The 22,144-nt window shown below is 43.0% G+C and overlaps 1 protein-coding gene across 1 annotated transcript; it reads left to right on the top strand.

The window, feature by feature from the left end:
• Positions 1–13,380: 13,380 nt before the first annotated feature.
• LOC134044494 (toll-like receptor 2 type-1) lies at positions 13,381–18,243 on the top strand. The gene is made up of 2 exons (XM_062493730.1): positions 13,381–13,766; positions 15,539–18,243. The coding sequence occupies exons 1-2, from the start codon at positions 13,723–13,725 to the stop codon at positions 17,922–17,924; spliced, it is 2,430 nt and encodes an 809-aa protein (XP_062349714.1). The 5' UTR covers positions 13,381–13,722; the 3' UTR covers positions 17,925–18,243.
• The last annotated feature ends 3,901 nt before the right edge of the window (positions 18,244–22,144 follow it).

Genomic DNA, 22,144 nt, shown 5'->3' with positions numbered 1-22,144 from the left:
CTCTGGGGCAGAGTCAGGCTCAGGGGCGACATCCTTAACCTCTGGGGCAGAATCCTTAGTCTCTGGGGCAGGGTCAGGCTCTGGGGCAGAATCCCTATTTCTTGGGGGACGTATCAGGGTTGTCATCCAAGTCAATCTCCCCTCATCTCGGAATGTTAAATAGAACAGGTTTACAAGGCCTATTAGCAATGTCAGCCACTGTATGATATCATTACTACTTAGAAGAGATTTGAACCCCTCAAAAGCTGGTGGAGCAGACCCAAAAAACTGTGTAAGGGGTTGGGACAAAATTTTTCCTGGTGTCATATCCTCACAGTATGTACCATTATTAAAGTAACCCCAAAAACATACAGTTAGAGTGTGATAGCTCTGGGTCCATGTGCCCACCTTCCAGAGGAAGTTAAAAATCCATGAATTTCTCACGTTATCAGCCCACAAAAGGAACTGGATAATAGTTAAAGCAGCCTGAGTTATAGGACCCATGTTCAAGTAAGGGATTGCAAATGGGAGAGATAAAGCTGTGGCCACATGGAGCCCAAACCACGATAAGCTGGACAACCTGATGCCACCTAACACAAAACTGAGGTAACTTAAGAACTATTATTCCTTTTTCACCCTTTCTCTCAATGCCCTCAGGCCTCACGTTGGGCGGCCAAAATCTGTCCTGGTTTGAAAGACAGGTGTTTGCTGAGGAAAGCAGAAGCCTCCCTTTGAACTGAAAAAATGTGATCCTTCCTTCCTGCAGATTATTATGATTTTGAAATTAAGGGAGCTCTCAGGCAAAGATATGGGGGATAGGAATAACAGTTCCTTACTAGTATATCTAACAAGACAAACAAGAACAACAACAGCTATGAAATTACCCACAAACAGAACAGTAACTCAGTCCCAGTCCTTTCTGGCTGCAGGCACCTTTTCCCTGTGCTGCAGTTCCTGGTTCTGGGGGTGGGCAGGTCCCGCAGAGCTTCAGGAGGGCTGGGGGTGATGGAAGCGCTGTCCCAGGTGGGAGAGAGAGAGAGATGGAGAGAGCCCTCCGCTCACGGTGTCGGTTCTAATGCTCAGCAGAGTGCTGGATGAGGGCAGGTAACAATGAGAAGGCAGCAGGGCAGGGTCCGACAGCAGTGAGGATGGCTGCCAGCACTGGGATGGCAGGGATGTGGCTGAGGCAGCGATCGTCCTTCTCCTCTGAACTCCGTGGGGGAAATGGGCCAAGGCCCAGCCTTCCGCTTCCTCTTCTGGCTGTTTGAATCTCGTGGGGTTTCCCTCCTCTCTCTCTCTCTTCCCCCTTTTCACCAGGGCCCAGTCAACAGGTATCTTAGCATGACAATGGGGAAAATTCCACAGAGGGAAAAGGAAAAGAACCAACCCCCAACACCTCATTGCTGCCCTGTTTCCAAACCAGATTGGGAAGCCCTTGCTCCTCCTCTTCCCTCATGCTTCTCAGCCATGCAACCCACAGTCTATGGCGTGGATGGCATCTGCAGCTCAGTGGCAGTTTTGTATTGATCAGCACTTTCCAGAGCTGCCTGCAGGCTGATCAGTCCCTCGGCAGACAAGCAAGCAGCTGTTAACCAGAGGAGATGCCAGGTCTACTTCTGTTGGTAAAAGCATCTGCTTAATCCCAGATTGTCTTCCTTGGTCGGTTATTAGCCTTCAGTTAGGCACCTTCCATTCCCTTGTCTTGGCTAAGGACATGGCACATTCACTGTGTTTGATTTCAGGCTCTCCCTGTTAGCACTGTTTGTGCATTCGCCAAATGACTTATCATACCAAGTTTCACCTTTTCCCATCTGTATATCCTTGGCATGCACTGCACTTTCCAGGGCTGCTAGAAATCAGACCATAGGTGTCTTTTGCTTCATCAAAGTTCAGTTGTCTAATTTTCCCACACTGGCCCTCTGGTGATCACAGATGTGGCTGAGCAATTTTCTCCTGACACTTTGCTGTCACTTTTACCACACACAGATCACAGCAAGTGCAGCTGGTCTCCCTCTTCCTGCTTGCAGGGTTTGCTTTTGCTTTTGATTGCAGTCTGGAACATCACAGCTCAGCGTGGCCTGGCCTGAGCCATCTGTGGCTTGCAGGGTGGGATGCTCCTGATGGCGAGTAGAAACTCGGGACACAGAGGCCTGATGGAAATGCCCAGGGGTGGACAGCCTGATGAGCTCACAGTGACACAAACTTTTCCTGTCTGTAAGTACTTCTGCCTTCCAAATGAAGTTCACTGGTGAGATTATGAGTTTCTCTTGTGGGAGCTGAACTTCATGACCCAATTTGATACCCTACAGCAATGTGCAACTTGTGATTGCATTCAATTCACAGTAGCATTAAGGAGAGATATCTTTGTACCTTTTATAGGTGACCTGCATATTCACTGTTTGGTGGAGGGTTTGTATGGATTTTTTTAAAGAAAGTAACCATTCTATTTACTTGAAAAGTTTTTAATATCAATTCTGTTGAAGTATTGATAAATTACAATTAGTTGAGGATCAAATAATGGCTTATACAACTGCTTCACAATCCTTAAGTGAATATAAAATATTTTTTGTTAGTTTCCTTAGTAAAATGTAAGCTTAGGTGCATCTTCCAGAATGGCTGACATGACCGATGCTCAGTAAACTGCACATTTGATTTTGGTTGCAAATGCCATTTCCTGTAATAGAGAAACCTGAAATCTAGCCAAGACAGTATTACTCTTTCTGAAGAGCTGATCTGTGGGATGAGTTAAAGGACATGGCCTTTGTTCTGTCCTTCTTGCTTCCTCTTGGCTGAGCAGTCCTATGTCAGTTGAACAGCCCCATCAGTGTACCTGTCAAGCAGAAGTTCAGCTGTCTTGGCCACAGCATCACTCATGTTTCATATAGAGAGTTTGTTAGAGAAATCCTCAAAAAAAATGAGCATTGATTTCTATGAATAAAAATAGGAAACAGATGTCATCAATTCCAAGTGGTTAAGTGGTTTTTAACTAGTCCAGTAACTAATGTTCTCAAATGCCTACAGTTTGATCTTAGCAAAGATCAAAACAACATCTTTAAAGCACTCACCAGTTATACACAGCCATGTGTTCTAATAGATGACAGACCAAATGTATCCTTACTGTAATCAGGCTGACTTGCCAATTTCAAATTCCCCCCTGTACTTCTGCAGTGAATAAGGCCTAATGACTCCTCTGGTTGAGGTTATTTTATTATTATTTTTATTACTACTACTGTGGACCCAGTGTTGCCTCAAACATGCTGCAGGTTTTAAGAGAAGTCTGCAAATCTGGGATCTGAGAGAGCCTGGTAAGGAAGCATTTCCTGAGAGGAAGGAGTAGGAAGCCTCTAGAGCCTCCCAGGTCCCCTTAAGTGTCAGCATCTACTGCTGTTTAGATCAGTCTGCTTACTCATGAGTATCTGTATTAATTCCTGGAAAAATACAGGGAGAAGACAGTCCATAGCATGCCCACCCAACATAGATTTGCACAAGCAGGTTCTGCACTGCAGCACAGTCTCTCAGACATGTTGTATGTATGATGTCTAAGATGACTGAGCCCACTGGAACTGCAACACTGCTTAGCAGCAGGTGGAAACACTGTGTGCCAGCTGCTGCAAACTCCAAAAACTGGTCTCGGCAGTACAATTTCTTCTGAAAACTGTTTTCCAGTTGTACAATTTATTTTGATGGCAGAGGAGGCCATCTATCACAAGCTGGAATAAACGTTTTGGAATCCACAGTGTGGAGTTGCAGTTGAGTTAATGCTTGCCCTTGTGCAAGATGCTGACTTTGATTAATTTATCTGCACAACAGCTGCTTCTGCTTTCTACAAACACTGCACACTGTTTTACAGTCTCTCTCTCTCTCCCTGGTGCCTTGCTGCTGTGGTCTGAGAACCAAACCCCATGCCAGGGGAGGAAAACGCTGCTGTGTGTGCCAGGATTCTTGGTCCCTTTTACTTTACTGAAACTTGTCTTCCCTGGACATAGGCTTCTCTTTTGTTTCCCTGATTTGTGTGTTACATGAATGGGTGTTTTTAAAAAATCTAACCTTTTACTTAGCTTGATTGAAAAGCATGGTTTTGGCAGTGGAGATGGAAATATAAGCACACTTGAGAAATCTCTGGATCTGATAATGGTACCTGTCTCCTGCATTCCCCATCAAAACAGCCTGGAGTTGAGTTTTTTGAAACTCTAGGTATGAAGCTGAATATCAATGTCACCTAAAAAATTATGCAAAAAGTGTGTAGGAGGGATTTTTTTTCCTTGAATTTCATCTTACCCATTAGGCTTTAACTCATGAAATAAAGAGAGAAGGAAAGAATTTCAGCTCTCTTTTGGTAGGTAGAGTAGCTATCAAGTAGCAAGTCACAGTTAGTGGCATTTGTGCAGAGATTTTAGAATTAAAAAAACAGTCCTACCACAGTGGAAAGCAAGAGAGAGACTTGGGCAAAATTTGGGATCCTGCTGCCTCTTTAGACGCGTAAGTGTTTAGCATTTAGTTCTTGGATGTCCCATATTCAACTGACACTTGTATCTGGACACCCTGGAATTTGGATACCCTAATCCTGTTGGATTTCTGTGTCTGCTTCTGAGTATGCTCAGGATGTCTCAGCACAGCTGGTGCTCTTACAGTATCATCCATCTCTGACAGTATCCTGTGGTTAAGCGCTCATTCGTATCTTCTTCACCCACATTTTCTGCAAGGCTTAATCCAGGTCCTAATCACCTGGATTCTTCAGAAAGCTTGTCCAGAAGAAGCACCTCATTTTGTTCTGTGTTTCAGTTCTGGCAACATTTGCAGAGGTTTAGGGAGCCTATAAAATTCCCTCTCTCTGCTCTGAAACTGGAGCATTCATGGTATACCTTCCCTGAATTTCCTTATTGTCCTGCTTATTGCAGGAAAAGGAGCAGTGGTGACAGCTTGTCTCAGTGATTTCCTCCTGCCACAGGCCTCTTGAACAGAAGGTTATGGCTTCCCAGAGACAGGCAAAGCCAGTCCCACTGTGTGCAGGAGCAGTCTTGTCCTGCTGCCTGCAAATGTATAAGATAGACTGGAAATATGCAATTGTGGGGACCCAGCCCTCAGCTGCTTCCCCACTGGTGGGGACTGGAAGTTAGAGGATATTGTTGCTCTTCTGACTTTCCACCCTGGAAGAGAGGGAGCAATTAAGCTGTGCTCCCAGTCAGGCGGCCCTGCAGTGCCTCAGTACATTCATTATCTGATTTTCCCTTTAAAATGCATTAGAGGTTAATCTAATTGCATAGTACCTGCACTGCTAAAGGTGTGGCTTTATCTACAAAGTTGCTTTCTTGCACACCAGAAGTCATAGGGGAAAAGCAAAGGTTGGAGGGGAACGAAAACCCCTGACTGACCTCTGGAGTAGGAAGCACAAGCTTTTTAGGAAAAAACAGCTCTGAGGCACCATGGTGGGCTTCCCACTTCCCCAGCCTCCTGGGCAGCTGGGTCAGGCTCTTGTTCTGCCTGTGATTTCCAAAGGCTTGCTGAGCCAGTCCTAGCATGGTTGCATGAGAACAGTAGCTTCCCATCCCTTCCTTCCCTGCTAGAGGTGTCCTTCACTCCTCATAGGTTCCTAGGGAGGTTTTACTCCTCTTTGGATGGCAAGAGTCTGGCCCTTAATAAGGCAGATCCTTGGTAAGACAAAACTAGATCTATTAATCATTGTCTATTTATCTTTTTGTATTTTGGGTATTTCCTGGTTTCGGTGTTGTACTATGTTTATCAAAGACAAGCAGCAAAAGTAAACCACACAAATGAAAAATTGCAAATGAAAGAACCAGCCACACAGCAGAGCTGGTCCCATGCCTCCAAGGGCTTCAGTCGTTTCAGATTAGGTGCACATTTGGCATTCTCCTGCAAATACGCTTGCAAGGAATCATCCTGGAACAAATGCGCCTCCATGCACAGTGACTGACAGAAAGCTGAAGCAGGTCTGGAAAGACTCTCTAGCAGGAGGGAGGATTAACGTGCCTGTTTGTTAACTCTGGCAGAGTGTGCAGTTGTCATTGTGCCAGCAGAGTTAGGGAGAGCAATTGGAGAGGGATTGTTTTATGATTGGTGGCATTCCTGGGGGATGGGGCATTTATAGTTTTAGAGTCTTCCTGCAAGGAGAAAACAGCAGAGGGGAGCACAAAGCCATTCCTTCACAGATGGCAGGCTGTTTTGTCAAAATGGATGGAAATATTCCCTTCTCCCTTAATCCAGTTGCAGTTGATTTACCCTGACTGAGTTACTGGTATCAATGTTGTCCTGTTACTCAGTGAGAAGTTATGAGCTCACAGATTTCTTGTCCAGCAAACCAGCTTGCCAGCTCCTTGCTGAGTTCCCCCTGAAAAGGAAAAGGCAGCCCAGCCTGGAGGTAAGATTTCTCCACCTGCAGAAACAGGGAACAAGCCAAACTCATTCACAGGCTCTGCTTCATCATGAGAAGTGTGAGAAATACTTATTTTACAGAAAAGTTTAGACAACTGAACAGTAGGGAGAAGCATCCAGCCAACCTGTACTTTATACATCCCTTCACCCATTACTCATTGCATTTTTATTAGTTACTCTTGAAAAATTCTGTTCAGCTGGTAGGCTTTACAAATATCAGAAAGGACACTGACAGGCAAACATGGAGACACCAGAGACATCACCAAGAAAGATGCCTGTCAGCAGAGGGTTGTACATGTCAGTATGTTCTGCCTGGCCTTTTGGTTCCAGATGTGAGCTGGGAACAAAGAGTTTGAGGAATGAACCCCAGAGAAATAAAGTACTCCAAAGAACAGATTTTAGAGAAATTTGTTGACACTACTAATCATGGAACATTCAGGAAATTAATTTCAAATTTTAAATGATGTCATAAAAATAGCACATGAAAGAAGTGTAAATGTAACATAATTTCTATAAATAGAAAATAATATTTATGCTGACACTAGTATAAATTATAAGATGAAAACAAACCAGGTGGCCAGTCTCTTGGCTAGACATTGAATAATAAGACCCAAAGCAAAAAAGATCTTGTGCCCACATGTGTGAACTCCACAGTGAGTTAAGTGTTAAAGGACTATCACTGGAATTGATACAAGGTAGGACAGTGCATCTAATTTGATGTTCTTTCCCATGGTAGAGCAGATGTAAGGCAGACAAATTCTATTACCTTATGAATATCTCTCAACCAACTTATTCTGGTTCTGTAGTTTGGAGCTGTGGAGATCTAGCTATGGAGCTATGTAGTTTCAGCTATGGAGATGGAATTTCGTTGTTGTTTGCTGTTTTTTTGTTTGATTCCTGTTCCTTTGACAACTTTGCTGTCCACAAGCTGTGAAATGTAGAGCAAATTACTTGAAAGCATGAATTACCATGCTTTCTGTACTTGCTGAGATATACACAAGTCTTTTCGGCATTGCTACCACCCTCTCTTGCATTGCCAAGGCGCTGTCCTGCTCTTCCTGTCATATCAATGTAACTTACTTGGGATGTTAGAGAGATATTCAGCTCAAAGTTTGTAAATATAGGTAGAAAATGCCTTGGTTTTGAGGCTGATCATCTGGTATGGTGTTTCTTTCTATACATACTGTGATAAAGACAAAAAGGCATCTGTCAGCACAGTCACAAGTTACATGGTCTTTTCTGAATCAGTCATTACTAAGCTGGACCTATTACAGTCAAGAAAACATCTCAAGAAAAGCAAGAAATACAATCTGAGGATAATTTAGAGGGAATTATTAAAACAGCTGAGTGTGTGCTTGAAAATCAGCTTGGACTGTCTGTTTTCAATCATGTTCAAATTCAGAAAGTCAGAGAATGGTCCAATATTGGAAATAACTTACTATTTGAAGATGGTTTTGATGCCTTGGGTTTTAGCTTTTATATTTTCCAGAATCTGCTGCTTGCTGTGTAATTCTGAAACTTCATATTAGGTGTACTTCTTCACAGGGTAGTTAGACAAAACAATCCTTTTCTAGCTAGAGAATCAAGGGCAACTGGTACCCAAAAAGCACAAACAACAGCAAAGGGAAAGGGGCAAGCTGGGGGCTGAGACTGTGGTTGGACAATTGACCCCAATGATGAACCGAAACTTATAAAATTTTGTAAGTAAAATCTCGTGGCCGGGTTCTAGTTTGGATTTGACTTAGGTGTAGCCCCAGCTGGGCTCTTGCACTGCCCAAAGTGTATCCTTTCAATAAACACCTATTTTATTCCTTTTGCTCTGTCTATACTCTGTTCCAGGTCAGCCTTTCCAGTCATCAGTTTGGTGGCCCTATCAGAAACTACACACACATTTAAAATACTTACTGAAATCTTTTTATGATCAGGCTTTTAATTTTCAGTAAAAATTATGTTTTCATGCATGTTTACAACTTGATTGAAGTCAAGCTTCTAAAAAGTTTTTTTTTAAATTATACAATTGCAAAAGAAGTCAATAGAAGCATCCCTGCAAGAGACTCACAAAATATTTTGTTTTTCCAGTGAATCAAAAAAAACCCTAGGAAACCCTAGTACCTTAGATATTTTTGTATTTTTAAAAAATATATTGTGGTGTATTGATAGGCTAGAAATCCAGAAGAGTAACTACACTGAAGAAAGAACTTCTGAGGTCTTGAATAGCTGAGATAAAAAGATCTGACTAGTTTTCTCTTTCTGAAATGCACTGTCATGCCTGAACTATCTGTGCAAAATACATTATCTTTTTGGAAAAAATACAAAACTATTTACATTTTTATGGTACATGATAATGATCTGCTTCATTTCCTGCTCAGATTCTTGCCCAACTTTAAGCATAATTGTTTTTCTATTGTATAGCAAACAGTTAAATATGTATCTCTGCATCCCAGTAAAGTACTTTCTACCTCGCTACAGAAAACAAATTCTAGCTGTTTCTGCAATGACTTGGTCCTATTCCCAGGAATGTTTCCCTTCCAATAAAAAAACAAAACAAAACAAAACAACAAAAAACAAACAAACAAACAAACAAAACCATGAAACAAAAACCCGAAAACAAACCAATAAAAACTCCCACTTTTTCAGCCTATTGGCACTAGATTGGATTAAGCACAAAATATGTCCATGCATTCCTCTGAATGAGGCAAGACAAGGTTTGCTGGACCTTCCCATACAGGAATGCACCAACATGCATGTCCCTTTGCACAGCATCTCTTGAAAGAGCTTTTACTTGGAGCTGAGTGAAGTTTTCTTCCTCCCTATGGGAAATTCTGGTGCCAGGATGTTGAACCCTAACTTCCTCACAACAGCCTGCCAGTGATGACTTGCACCTGGTGGGCTGTGACAGGGTATTTTCTCTTCTGGTGATATGAAATTAAGCAAAAGTTACCCAAACAGCAAGCATAAGAGATCCCATTCCTCTCTCTTCCCAACCCTTCCTCCCAGAAGTGCAGCCTGTGTTGGGAGCCTGTGTTGGGAGCCCATAGCCATAAGTGTTTGTGGTTTTGTCTAAAATCCTGCAAAATCTTTATTTGGAAGATTTTGCATCTCTTTGGAAAAAAAAAAAAAAAGGCATCTCTTCTTTTTTAAAAAAAGCTAGGTATATGGCTTAGGTGTCCAAGTACCATTCTGGGCAGCCCATATTAGATAACCTTTGTCATACAGTCTAGGAGACAGCAAAGCAAACTGAACAACACAAAAGAGTGAGATACATGTAGAGCAAAGAAAAAAAGTAGTTCAAAATACTGTGTGAGTGGTACTTGAGAAAGCTACACAGAAGTATTTCCTGAAGAACTCTAAAAAAACCTAAGAACCAGCTTTGTACATTGATAATGTTGTACCAATCAACAGTATGAAAACTGCAGAAAATATTTTAAAATAAAATAAGATTTCCAGATTGTCTGTTTTTAGGGGATGGATCCCCAGCAGAAGCAAGCTGAGGGCCTATCTGCCCAAGTACATTTGGGCTGAACTCAGAGTTCCTAGTACTATGTGAGTTGTCTCAGAGTTCTCATTTTGGAGTAACAAATCAGTGTGGTGCTAGCAGGATTTTGTGTTTGTCACAATGTCAGAATAGGGTGTCAAAACTTGCCTTTTTTCCCACTTCATACTACTGGAAAATATGTATTTACTGTGTATCCTAGTATTCCTGTAAGATACAAGGTTTTCACTGTACCTAAAGGGCAAAGAAGGAAAGGAACTGTGTTATCCAGCTTTGCCTTGCATGTAGGCCATTTCCTGTTGATGCAGTTTCCTTGGGAGTGAAGAACTCATCAGAAATACTTTGGCAGAAAATACATGTTTTCTCTTCTTGAGTTATGCTTATACAACTGTTTTAGAAAAATGAAACTTTGATATCATTAAGATAAGCATTGGTGTATTAGCCTGTGAACTTTCCTGCAAGATGCTCCTCAGTTAAGGTAGCAAATCAGTGTTGTGTTTTTCTGACTGAATGATTTCAGAAAGGATATGACAAAGCTAAGTACACAACTCTCGGGAGAGGCAGTGCTATAGGCTGGCTGCTGAATGACTAACCAGTTATAAATCATTATGGTGCTCTGCCACAACTGCAGGGATGAGGATTGCCCAGAAGGAAAACAAAGGTTATCAGGTCCTTTGCATTTATACTTCCAGTCTGAAGATCTAACCAAGGGATTGAGTAGCTGGGAGGGTAAGCCTGATATGGCACACAACAAAGTTAAGATGGTTTACTTTTTGTTATCATGTACTTTTTTGTTGTATCTTGAAGATGAATATCAGAAGCCCTGCAAGACACGTTAAAGCACAGGCACCAGCAGTGCACGCAAAGAATCTGTTCCCAGGACCATGAAAGGATGCCAAGCCATCCTGCTTTCAACTACATGAGTATTATACCTCCTGCTCCAAAGACTGCAAGGACACATTTGACTTTTGGCTTTTCCTTGCCATCCTTTTCTGGGGGCATTTAGAGTAACGGCATCCCGGGTTCAGTCTTCTGGCACTGCTGCGACCAAGCTGACATGCTGTCACATCCTGGTTACCAGTGGTAAGTAATGAGGAAGCAGTTTTGTGTTGTTTACAAAGATTTGGAAAGTGCGCTTTCTGCTTGTATCCCAGGCTGGTCTAATGGATTCATGCCTCCCTCCCTTTTCTACTACTTCTGCTTTTTCTCTGAGGCAGAGATCTAGGGCAGGGTATTGCCCGAGTTGGGAACCTTCTGCACTGCTCACTTGTCCCTTCTCAGCAGAAAAGCAACAAGCAGTTCTCAGTGACACTGACATAGAGGAGGAAGGCGGGCGGGAGGGGGTGGTGGGGGGAAGGAGGGAGGGTTGGGGGGTGGGAGGATGGGCTGCAGGCTCCTTCCGTGTGAGACTGGGAACGGGAAGTGCTTAAAGAGTGCCTCGTGCCCAGTTTGGGTACTGCTTTTGCTGCTGTTGGATAAAGGGGGACATTTAAAGCAAGACCACTTAAAAATTAATGACCATGTCTCTATATTATCCCCATCTACCTGCTGGTAAAGGCTCATGTGGTGTCTGCTTGGAATATCTGCAGTTACAAAAGCACAGGCTTGCTGCAGATCCATGTGCTTCTCTTAGGAAAATGTAGTGTAGTTGAAGGCATATGACTTGTTTTAAACAGTATAAAAGAGGAAGGTTAATAATAGTTTAAATTTCGAAGAGGAGAGAAAGCATCAACAAGGTGCACCTTTGCTCAAGGCTACACATGCAGTTACTCTGGAGAAACAGCAGTTGAAGAGTATTCTCATCTTAAAAGAGAGCAGCTTTCTCCTACTTTGAAGTCTTTGATTTCAAAAGAAGTTGTTTTGAGCCATGCTGTAGCTCAATTTAAAAGCTAATGCTCTGGGAGGCAGGCAGCTGGTACCTTGTCTGTGTGTGGGGCAGCTTGGGGAGAGCATTTTTACACATCCTCAAACCTTCCTGACTCTGGATAACGTGATAAACCCAGACAATCACCCCCATTTTTTGGCATTTGAAGCAGCTTGCTGAAATGGACTGTTTCTTTTGTGAACTGTGGCATGGTCACACCAGTCTTCTCTTTCTGAGAGAAATAAGAAACCTGACCCAGTGTAGATCCATCCATGATGAGAGCTTGCTGAGCCTGGATGTTAGGACAAAGTGGTTTCTTCTGAAAAAACAGCTGGTGCCTACCTCAGTGCTCCACAAATGCATGGTGATGAAGCTTGTAACACATAGAAGAGTGTGCCCATTTCACACTGAATTATGAACATGGTCCTCTACTCCAAAACTCTTCACAAATTAACTAAACATTTTTACTGTACCAGGGAAGTGCATTTTTGAAGACAAAAATATACAATAACAAGTCTCATTGAACCCAAGAGTTAATATTTTGAAAACTGAAATCTTGCCTATTGAAGAACAAGAACCATTTCAGCTGAGAGGTGCTAGAGGGAAGAGGTGGGTTTGGGAAAGTTAATGACATCTTTTCATTAAAAGACTATTTCCGTTCTCTCTGTTCCACAGCTGCTTTGCCTCTATTTTACAGTGTTATGCTTATCAGCTATCCTCTGTAGTAGACAGAAAATACAAGGGTATCTCATTATTTCAGTTTCTTTTTCTCTTAACCTAATATACAATGCTAATGTCAGTACAGTGGGACTGAATGTTGCTATGAGGTGCATTTGGGCTCTCTGTGGGCTTTGCCACCTTTGATCATACAGATGTTGCTGTGATCCCTCTGATGTGACCAGATTCAGTCCATCTGTCTGCTCTCAGGCAGGCACTTCTTGGTGCAACAGGGCAGCAAAATGTGACAATTTCTGAACACCAAAGGAAAATGGTAACTGCAATAGGAATGTTAATGTTTCAATTTAATGGACTTCCCTTTCAGAGGTGGTAGGACAACTCCCTGGCCCTTTATGCAAACAGCATATTTGGCTCTTTGAGCAAACCTGTATTACTTCAGTCAAGTTAAAATGAACACTATCAAACCTCCTTTCTCAAAATTGCCTTTGATGTTTACAGAGAGATACTTTGCTTCAGGACTGTGTCTTGTGCTTCAGACAGAATATCATTCCTGTTCTTATTAATTTCCTGTTGACAACATAGGACGGTAGTGTCCTAGGAAATTAAAGGATGCTGAGTGTTTCTATAGTACTGTCCTTGACTAAACAATCTGATTCCAACACTTAATATATGCATCACTCAATATATTGATAATATTTTACAGAACTTACATAACTTGATTGTGCTGAGATGTTCTGTTTCTCAGCACAGTGAACAATTCCCAGTACCTACCAGACAAAAATTATCAAAAGTGGTGATACAGGGATGTGAATGCAGTTCTGCCTGGGAACTATTTCTTTACTTAATAGTGGAGGAAGTGGTTATGCAAGAATGACTTGCGCAAAATGACTTGCATCAGCCTTTCCAGCAGTGGAAGTTGACTGACAAAAAGAAGAGACCGACACTAAATTTTGTCTTTCAAAGAAGAGAGTTCACCCATAGTCTGTTCTTATTTTTGTGTCCCCGCTCAGCTGCAATGGTAGAATTGGTTGAAATGTGAGTTTGAAGGGTGAGCCTTATATGCGGGACAGTTCTGGACTCTTCAGAAGCCATGGTTTCCTCAGGGGAGCCACCACTGGAGAAAAGAAATACAAACTGATATGATTCACTGGCTGTGTAGTTAAAGGACACTGGGAAACTGGGAACATGAAGTTTTGCTTGAAGAGAACAATATTTTGATGTTGAAATATTTTCTCACTTCGGGAGTGTCACCTCAACAGACCTGCCAAAAATTTCCAGCTTTTGCTGTGTTTGCAGGGATGAGGTGACCATTCAGACCATGACCAGCACACAAGGACTGAAACACAGCATGCAGTACACAAGGTAAGTACTTAATCTCTGTTTATTCAGGGTCTATGAGTGCTGTTCAGCTGCAGTACTGGAACTGTTTACTTCAAACCTGATGAAGTGTTCTTTGGCACCTGTGGCAGGAAACACAGTCCTTCTTTACATTAAAATCAGTATGGCTCTAATTACATCCACTGTTTATAGGGTGACAGTAACATCCAATTCTCATCTATTACTGGTGTTGTTTTACAGAGAAGTCTGATAGACTTCATTGCATATCAGCTTGTTCTGCCTTTCCAGTAAAGAATGTGAATTGCTTACACAGTGTGCAAAAGGGTGTGGCAGGAGCACTGCTTTTAGAAGCCTTGAGGCTGGTGAGACTCCGTGCAGGGGACACCCAGATCTCTTCCGGGAAAGTTTGTGGCCGGGCTGGAAGGGGGAGCAGGCTCCCTTTAGGCTTCTGCCTGCCATGTAGCCATACAGAATGGGCAGGCTGACACTGCAAGGGCTGTGAGAGGTCGTAATCATAAAATCACAGAATCACGTCCGTTTAAAAAGACACTAAAGACCATTGAGCCAAACCATTAACCAAATACTGCCAAGCCTACCACTAAACAATGTCCCTAAGCATTATGTCTTCGTGTCTTTTAAATACATCCAGGGATGGTGACTCCACCACTTCCCTGGGCAGTCTGTGCCAGCGCTTGACCCCTCTTTCTGTGATTTTTTTTTCCTAATATCCAATCTAAACTTCCCTTGATGCAACTTGAGGCCAGTTTCTCTTTTCCTATCACTTGTTACCTGGAAGAAGAGACTGACCCGCACCTGACTACAGCCTCATTTCAGCAGTTGTAGAGAGTGATAAAGTCTGAGCCTCCTTTTTCTCCAGGCTAAAAACCTTGAGCTCCCTCAGCTGGTTCTTTCAAGACTTACATTCTAGACCCTTCCCCAGCTCTGTTATCCTGCTCTGCACGCACTCCAGCACCTCAATGTCCTTCTTGAAGTGAGAGGCCCAAAACTGAATACAGGATTTGAGGTGTGACTTCAGCAATGCCAAATACATGGGGACAATCACTACCCTTACCCTGTTGGTCACACTATTCCTGATACAGGCCAGGATGCCATCAGCCTTTTTGGCCACCTTGGCATATGCTAGATCATATTCAGCTGCCTGTTCACCAGGACCTCCAGATCCTTTTCTGCTGGGCAGCTTTCCAGCCACTCTGATCCCCAGCTGCATGGGATTGTTGTAACCCAAGTGCAGTACATGCACTTGGTGCATCATTTTGTTGAGTCTCATACAGTTGGCCTCAGGCCATGGATCCATCTAATCCAGATCCCTCTGTAGAGCCTCCTTACCCTGCAGCAGATCAACACTCCCACCCAGCTCGGTGTTGCCTGCAAACTGAGTGTGCACTCAATCCCCTCATCCAAATTATTGATGATCTCACCATCTTCCCCTATGTGAGGCCAAAACATCCAGCTGTAGCTTCTTTGCTGAGAGGAGGCATAATGTGAGAGATGAAAGAGGTGAGAGCCATAGATAATGTGCATATAAAAACATGGGACACTAAGAATGGACCTTTATGCCTCTTGATGAGTGATATGGTTCTACACCAGGGATGTACAGCACACCATGGTTGCAAGGCTGAGAAGCTCAAGTAGGAGAGGAAGACTGACATCACAGGATAACACTTAAAAAAATTAATCTGAGATTGCTAATAAAATGGAACAGGTTTTCAAGAGTTTTCAGCTGCTGTTCAAAATTAAGATTTCATCTAACCTTCTCTTCTTCCTGTTTCCTACAGCAAAATGTCCATCAAACCAAAACACAAATCAAGAACTACACACACCTGGCAAATGTTGGCTATCTACATGGTCTTAGCTGCAAACCTCTCCAAACAGCAAGCACTGAAGCAGGCTTGTCCTTCATGCTATGCCAGTCAGCTTTGCAACTGCTCCTCCATGGGCTTGGACTTCATTCTCCCTGAGCTCACGGCCAAAATCACAGTGTTAAACCTGGCCCATAACAGGATAAGGCGCATCCAATCCCAGGACTTGCAGCAGGCTGTGAACCTGAGAGCCCTGCTGCTGCAGTCCAACAAAATCAGCTCCATAGACGAGGACTCATTTAAGTCCCTGGCAAAACTGGAACTCTTGGACTTATCAAATAACAGCTTGGCTCAGTTGTCCCCTCTGTGGTTTGAGCACCTTTTTTCACTCCAGCACCTCTATCTTCAAGGCAATTCCTACAGAGACCTGGGGAAGAGCTCCCCCTTTTCTAGCCTGAGGAACCTGAGCTCTCTCCACCTGGGCAACCCATGGTTCTCTGTGATAAGGCAAGGGAACTTTGAGGGCATTGAGCTTCTGCACAAATTGTGGATTGATGGTAGCAATCTCAGTCAGTACGAGCAGGGAAGTTTGAAATCAATTAAGGAGATAAATCACATGATCATAAACATAAGAGATAGTAATGTATTCTCAGAAATTGTTAGGGACCTTCTGCACTCTGTCACTTGGCTGGAAGTGACAGAAATCAAATTACCAGTTGAAAAAAAAAGCTTGGTGCAAAATTCTACACATCCTTTTAGGATGCAAAAACTTACATTTAAGGAAGCTTTCTTCACAGATCAAACTATTAGCCAAGCAATAGTGTTACTGAAGGAAATCACATCCTTAAAAGAGTTAGAAGCAATCAACTGTGTGCTTGAGGGGAAGGGAATATGGAACACTGAAGAAATTGCAAAGAGTGGGCAAAGTTTTGTTGAAACTGTAAAGATAATACAGATAATTATTCAGAATTTTCATTTGTTTTTTGATCTGGAAGGTATGGAATCACAAATAAACAAATTAAAAAGACTCACTATTGCAAGTTCTAATGTTTTCATGGTACCATGCAACCTTGCAAGACATTTTTCCTCACTTCTGTATTTGGACTTCCATGATAATTTGCTTGTAAATAAGCGTTTAGATGAGACAATCTGTAAAGGTTCCTGGCCTTCACTGCAAACTTTAAATCTGAGTCAGAACTCTCTAAAATCTCTGGAACAGACTGCAAGGTATACATCTCGTCTACCCAAACTGAATAATCTTGACATTAGCCAAAACAATTTTGGTGAGATTCCCAGTGTGTGTGAATGGCCAGAAAGTCTGAAATACTTAAACCTGTCCAGCACTCAGATTCCTAAAGTAACCACCTGCATTCCTCCAACACTGGAAGTTTTGGATGTTAGTGCAAACAACCTGAAGGAGTTTGGACTGCAGCTCCCATTTCTGAAAGAGCTGTACCTCGCAAGAAACCAGCTGAAGACCCTGCCAGGTGCCTCACCCATTCCAAACTTAGTGGCCTTGTCTGTCCGAAGAAACAAGCTGAACAGTTTCTCCAAGGAGGCATTTGAGTCCTTCAGGAGATTGGAGCTTCTGGATGCCAGTGACAACAACTTCATCTGCTCCTGTGAGTTCCTCTCCTTCATCCATCATGAGGCTGGGATAGCCCAGGTGCTGGCGGGGTGGCCAGACAAGTACGTGTGTGACTCTCCACTGGCGGTGAGAGGGGCACAGGTTGGCACTGTGCACCTCTCCATGATGGAGTGCCACAGATCCCTGGTGGTGTCATTGATCTGTGTCCTGGTGTTCCTGGTCATCCTGCTGCTGGTGGCCATTGGCTACAAGTATCACATGGTCTGGTACCTGCGGATGACGTGGGCATGGCTGCAAGCCAAGCGGAAGCCCAGGCGAGCTCCGCCAAAGGACGTCTGCTACGATGCTTTTGTCTCCTACAGCGAGAACGACTCTGACTGGGTGGAGAACACTATGGTGCGGGAGCTGGAGCAGGCCTGCCCTCCCTTCCGGCTCTGCCTGCACAAGCGGGACTTTGTGCCTGGGAAGTGGATTGTGGACAACATCATCGATTCCATTGAGAAGAGCCACAAAACGCTCTTTGTGCTGTCCAAGCACTTTGTGCAGAGCGAGTGGTGCAAATACGAACTGGACTTCTCGCATTTCCGCCTCTTTGATGAGAACAATGATGCAGCAATTCTCATCCTCCTGGAGCCCATCCAGAGCAATGTGATTCCCAAGAGGTTCTGCAAGCTGCGGAAGATCATGAACACAAAGACCTACCTGGAGTGGCCTGCTGGTGAAGAGCAGCAGCAGATGTTTTGGGAAAACCTGAAAGGAGCCTTGAAGTCATAGAAGTCAGAAGTCAGTCATTTCAACGTATCTTCACAAAGGCTGTTTATCACTATTTCTTACTGCTAAGAATATTTTCTTTTTTATTGTTCTTTGTAACTGCAATTGGCTTTGTTGTGTATAGAGATAACTGTCATTTTACCAATGGGAAAAGTCTTGCTTTAGTGATTTGATATTCTGGTCTTTAAAAGTCCCTCCCAATAACTATGATATTTGGGAACTGTGTTGGACTGGATATGCTTTTCTAAATACATTTGTCTGGTGTAGGGTATTTCTGTACTTTTTAGTCCTGTTACCACTTTCCTCAACTAGTTTCTTTCTAACAATGCAATTGTAATTTGCAAATGAAATTAAAAGCCATGGACTTCAGTCAGTATTCCCCTGTGTCCATTTCTTCCTGGGAATGCTTGTTTTTCTTGTAATGATCACTACCACTTTCCTTTCTATCTACCCGCAGAAACAGCTGAAACCTTCTATTTTTCAGTGTGAGACTAATGTTTGGGCTAGATGATGTTGCAGACTGGCTCATTTCTTAGTTTTGCTCTTCTTTGCAAAACATATTTATATAATCACTGAGCCATGCAACTCTTACAGCTCTACTTATCTTCCTTTGCAGTCAGTGAAAATCACAGGGATAAGAGGCAGTTCATCTCTCTAGTTCAGTGTGTGGTATCTCCTGGAATTACCATATTGGTCTCCACTGATTACCAAGGGAGTCTAGACAAGCAGGTAGATACAGATGTTTATATTAAGGTAGTTAGTGCTTGGATTTATTGTGTTTTAGAGATTCTTATGGAAACCTGAAATTGTGTCTGAGACGACTAAGTTATGTGTTGTTTCTCTAACTCAATGTTTTCATGTTCCTCTTTGCTTGTTTTGCTGGAGTTTAATTACAGGAGAGTCTAGATCTTGATTAAATTTTAGACATGCAATTATTTTGTCTTGAAATACTAAAGCCTTGGCATATGGGCTGAGTATTTGAAAAATAGGAAAATTTGTGCATATTGTCAGGTGCTATATTTATACATCTTTATTTACATATATATGTGTGTATGTGCTTTTATAAATGAGTATCTAGATACACTCCTGTGTATGTGTGCGTGTGTCTACATGAGATAATTTCTGTAGGTTCAGCCTGCAAACACCAGTTTCAGTTCTGTTTTCCTGTTACAGTGTTATCTCCAGGGCTAGTCCAAAGTCTGCTACAAAGCAATTTTTCTGTTAACTGTCTTGGAGAAATATAGCTCATGTTTTAATCAAGACCAAACTCCAGGTAGGTGATGAGTGAATCATCCAAGAGCAAACACTGAGTGCTGATAAAACAAATTAGGAGGAATGTGTGCCTAGAGGTAAGAAGGGAAATAAATCTTGCCAGTCATTACAAAGAGAGGGTCAAAGAGAGATGTAGGAGAAGTCTTGTTTTCACACAGTACACTCTTACCATAGACCCAGACTTTTGTGTGTTGGCACATTTAAAAGGACTGATAGTGCTACTGCTCTTATGCCAATCAGATCACTCAGGTGGGAATTCCCCTGCTTATATTGTCAAGGTTGAGAGGTGAAGTGGAAATGAAACAGCAGCAGGAGAGGAAGCTGGGTAGAGAATGGTCAGAAAGAGAGAGACAAAACACAACACAGGTTAACTGGCATGCAAGCACTGGAGCTGCAAGTGGCATTTCTGGGAATCTTTTTGGCACAGAGGTGAGTTTTGAGGTAGGTGAAGGCTGGAGATGCAGTGGAGTTGCAATGTCACAGCAAGAAGCAAACAGGGAGCCCTGGGAAGAGGCAACCTATTCTCTGCCACCAATCCTTCTCTGCCACCAATCCTCCTCTGCACGGGGGATTCAGAGTGCTGAAGACTGCTGAGCAGGAGTGTGGGGTGGGCAGGGATTTCTGGCTGCTAGCAGAAGTAGAGCAGGAAGGTGCAATCACAGGCATCTAGCAGGGATGCAGAGCAGGCAGGCAGCAAAAAAGTTATCCTGGAAAACTGTGATGTTGATGAGACAAATGCCCTCTGGGAAATGGGAGAGAGGAAAGCAGCACATGAAAACTAGACAAACTGGGTCAGACTCTGCCATTTCTGCTCAATTTCCTCATGGGAGTGTGCCTTGTATGTATGTGCTTTGTCCTCTTTCTATGTTGACTTGCCTGAGTGTTCATCTCTGTCACATTGCAGCCGGTCTAAAAGCTGTAACCTAAAACTCAACCAGCCTGGAGAAGGGCAGGTACCTGGATGAATGATGATAGTATGGATTTGAACAAATACAGAAAATCCCAGCCAATCCATTGAACCCTAAGTGTAGATGTATCATTGGCCAAGGAAATGAGTGACTGGGACTGTAACCAATCACATGTGTATACCTAGGAAATCCAAACCCTCTGTTTAAGGAGCGTTCAGAACAGTACGGGAGCTTTGGTCACATGGATCGCAGAGGGTCATGGTGTTTGTCTCCAGCACATCCCTAGACAACGCCATAGATACCGACTGCCCAGGGAAGTGGGGCTGAAGGTGGGGTGCCTTGGTTTCAGGAATTCAACCAGGAAAGATCTCACTGAACAATGGCTTCTGGACATCAGCTGCCTCCTCACCTAACTCTGACTCACTGTACATCCTCTGTGTTGGCAACAAGCAGAGGCATATGACCGTGTGTGGCTGTGCATATGTGCTGTTAGGGTGGTGCTGGGAGGTAAGAACTGGGACGTGAGTAACCCACACACTGCCAGGTGGAGAGCAGCAGCTTTCCCCAGTCTGTTTGCGGTTTGACCTTTTCACCAACCAGTGTCTCTCCCTCTGCAGGCTCCACTGCTCAAATTTACCAGCCCGCATATAGCTGGGTAGTGCTCCTCAGGCTAGAATCAATTTGCACACTATTGGCATGCTTTATTTTAGGTATTATACCAACCTTCCCCATTTGTGAGCATTTATAGAACCTCATTCTGTTGTCAATCATGGTTTTGTTTAAGAATGTGTGCATATTTACTCAAATACTTCTACTCATGTGGGACAGGGAAAATAATCTTGAGCATGTCTGATGGCTTGTACCCTTTTTCCATAACTCACAAACATTTTGAATGCCTGGTTCATCACAGCACCTTATGGTATAAGGGCATCTGTGCAAGTTTATGTATTTTAGTTGTATTTCAGTTTAATTTTCCTACTGTGGCTTTTTAGTTCCCTGCGCAAAAGGGAGAAGTGATTTCTTGGTAGGGCAATGATATCATGGACTGAGGCTATATGTCTGGGTGGGTGTGGAGAGGCCTGAAATGGCCTTTAAAGTCAGAGTCTCAAGCAGAATCATTAGACAGGAATTGGAAGGGGAAGAAAATGGTGGAAAGTGAGTGAGAGTGGGAATGGGATTACTCTGAGTGTCTGCTCAGATTACAGATGAACAAAAAGCTGGAAAGTAAGCATCCTGAATCACCAAATGCAGTTCAGTCCTGCAGTCCCTGGATGGTTTCAGGCTGGTAAGATGGAGAGCCATTAGGTTCTGCTGTTTTTTTCCTGTGCAGTACCTGCCCAGTTCCCTGGTATGCTGCCAATTTTCCACCTATAAATAACCTGCCTATGGACAGTTTTTGATTGATCAGGTTGCCTGGTTGTTTCATTTTCTATAATTAAGTATTTTGATGACAACTTTAAAAATACCACCTAAATCTGTTGCTAGTGAACTCACACTACTCCTAGATTTACTCCTTTAGCCTACAGCACTGCATTATCCAGTTACTCTTGGGAGACCAAAAAGCCCTGCAAAAAAGTCTCATCTGGATAGCAGGTGAGTCTAACTACAGACTGCAATTTTTTGCTTGGGATTCATGTGGACAAATATCTAGGTATCTAAACTGTGATACCCCATTTTAAGGCAATGGGATAATTTTTATTGGAGTCATCCCATCTTAATCTGGGTGTCCAAGACACGCTATATTAATTGCTCCTAAAAGATGTTCTTTCTCTCCGTCAACTTTGGAGGACATGGTGTATGACCAGTTCAGCTGTGGGCTTCTAAAGACAGGGAAGAGAGCCTTGTCCTTCAAGATCCAAAGCTCTACATCAGAGACAGACGTGAAAGTAACACAAGGGGTCAAAATGCTCATAGTCCTGCAGGGGGGAAGAGATGGAATGAGGGAAAAAATTATCCATTACTTTTTCCTCCCCTCCCCATATGCCCAAACCGTCTCTGTAAATTCTGGATAATCTTAAGCAGTTATGACTTAAAATAATACAA

The sequence above is a fragment of the Cinclus cinclus genome, chromosome 5 (genome assembly GCF_963662255.1).
Source record: "Cinclus cinclus chromosome 5, bCinCin1.1, whole genome shotgun sequence".
Classification (NCBI taxonomy): Eukaryota; Metazoa; Chordata; class Aves; order Passeriformes; family Cinclidae; genus Cinclus; species Cinclus cinclus.
Note: the sequence above shows the minus strand (reverse complement) of the source record. Positions and strands in the feature narration are given on the sequence as shown.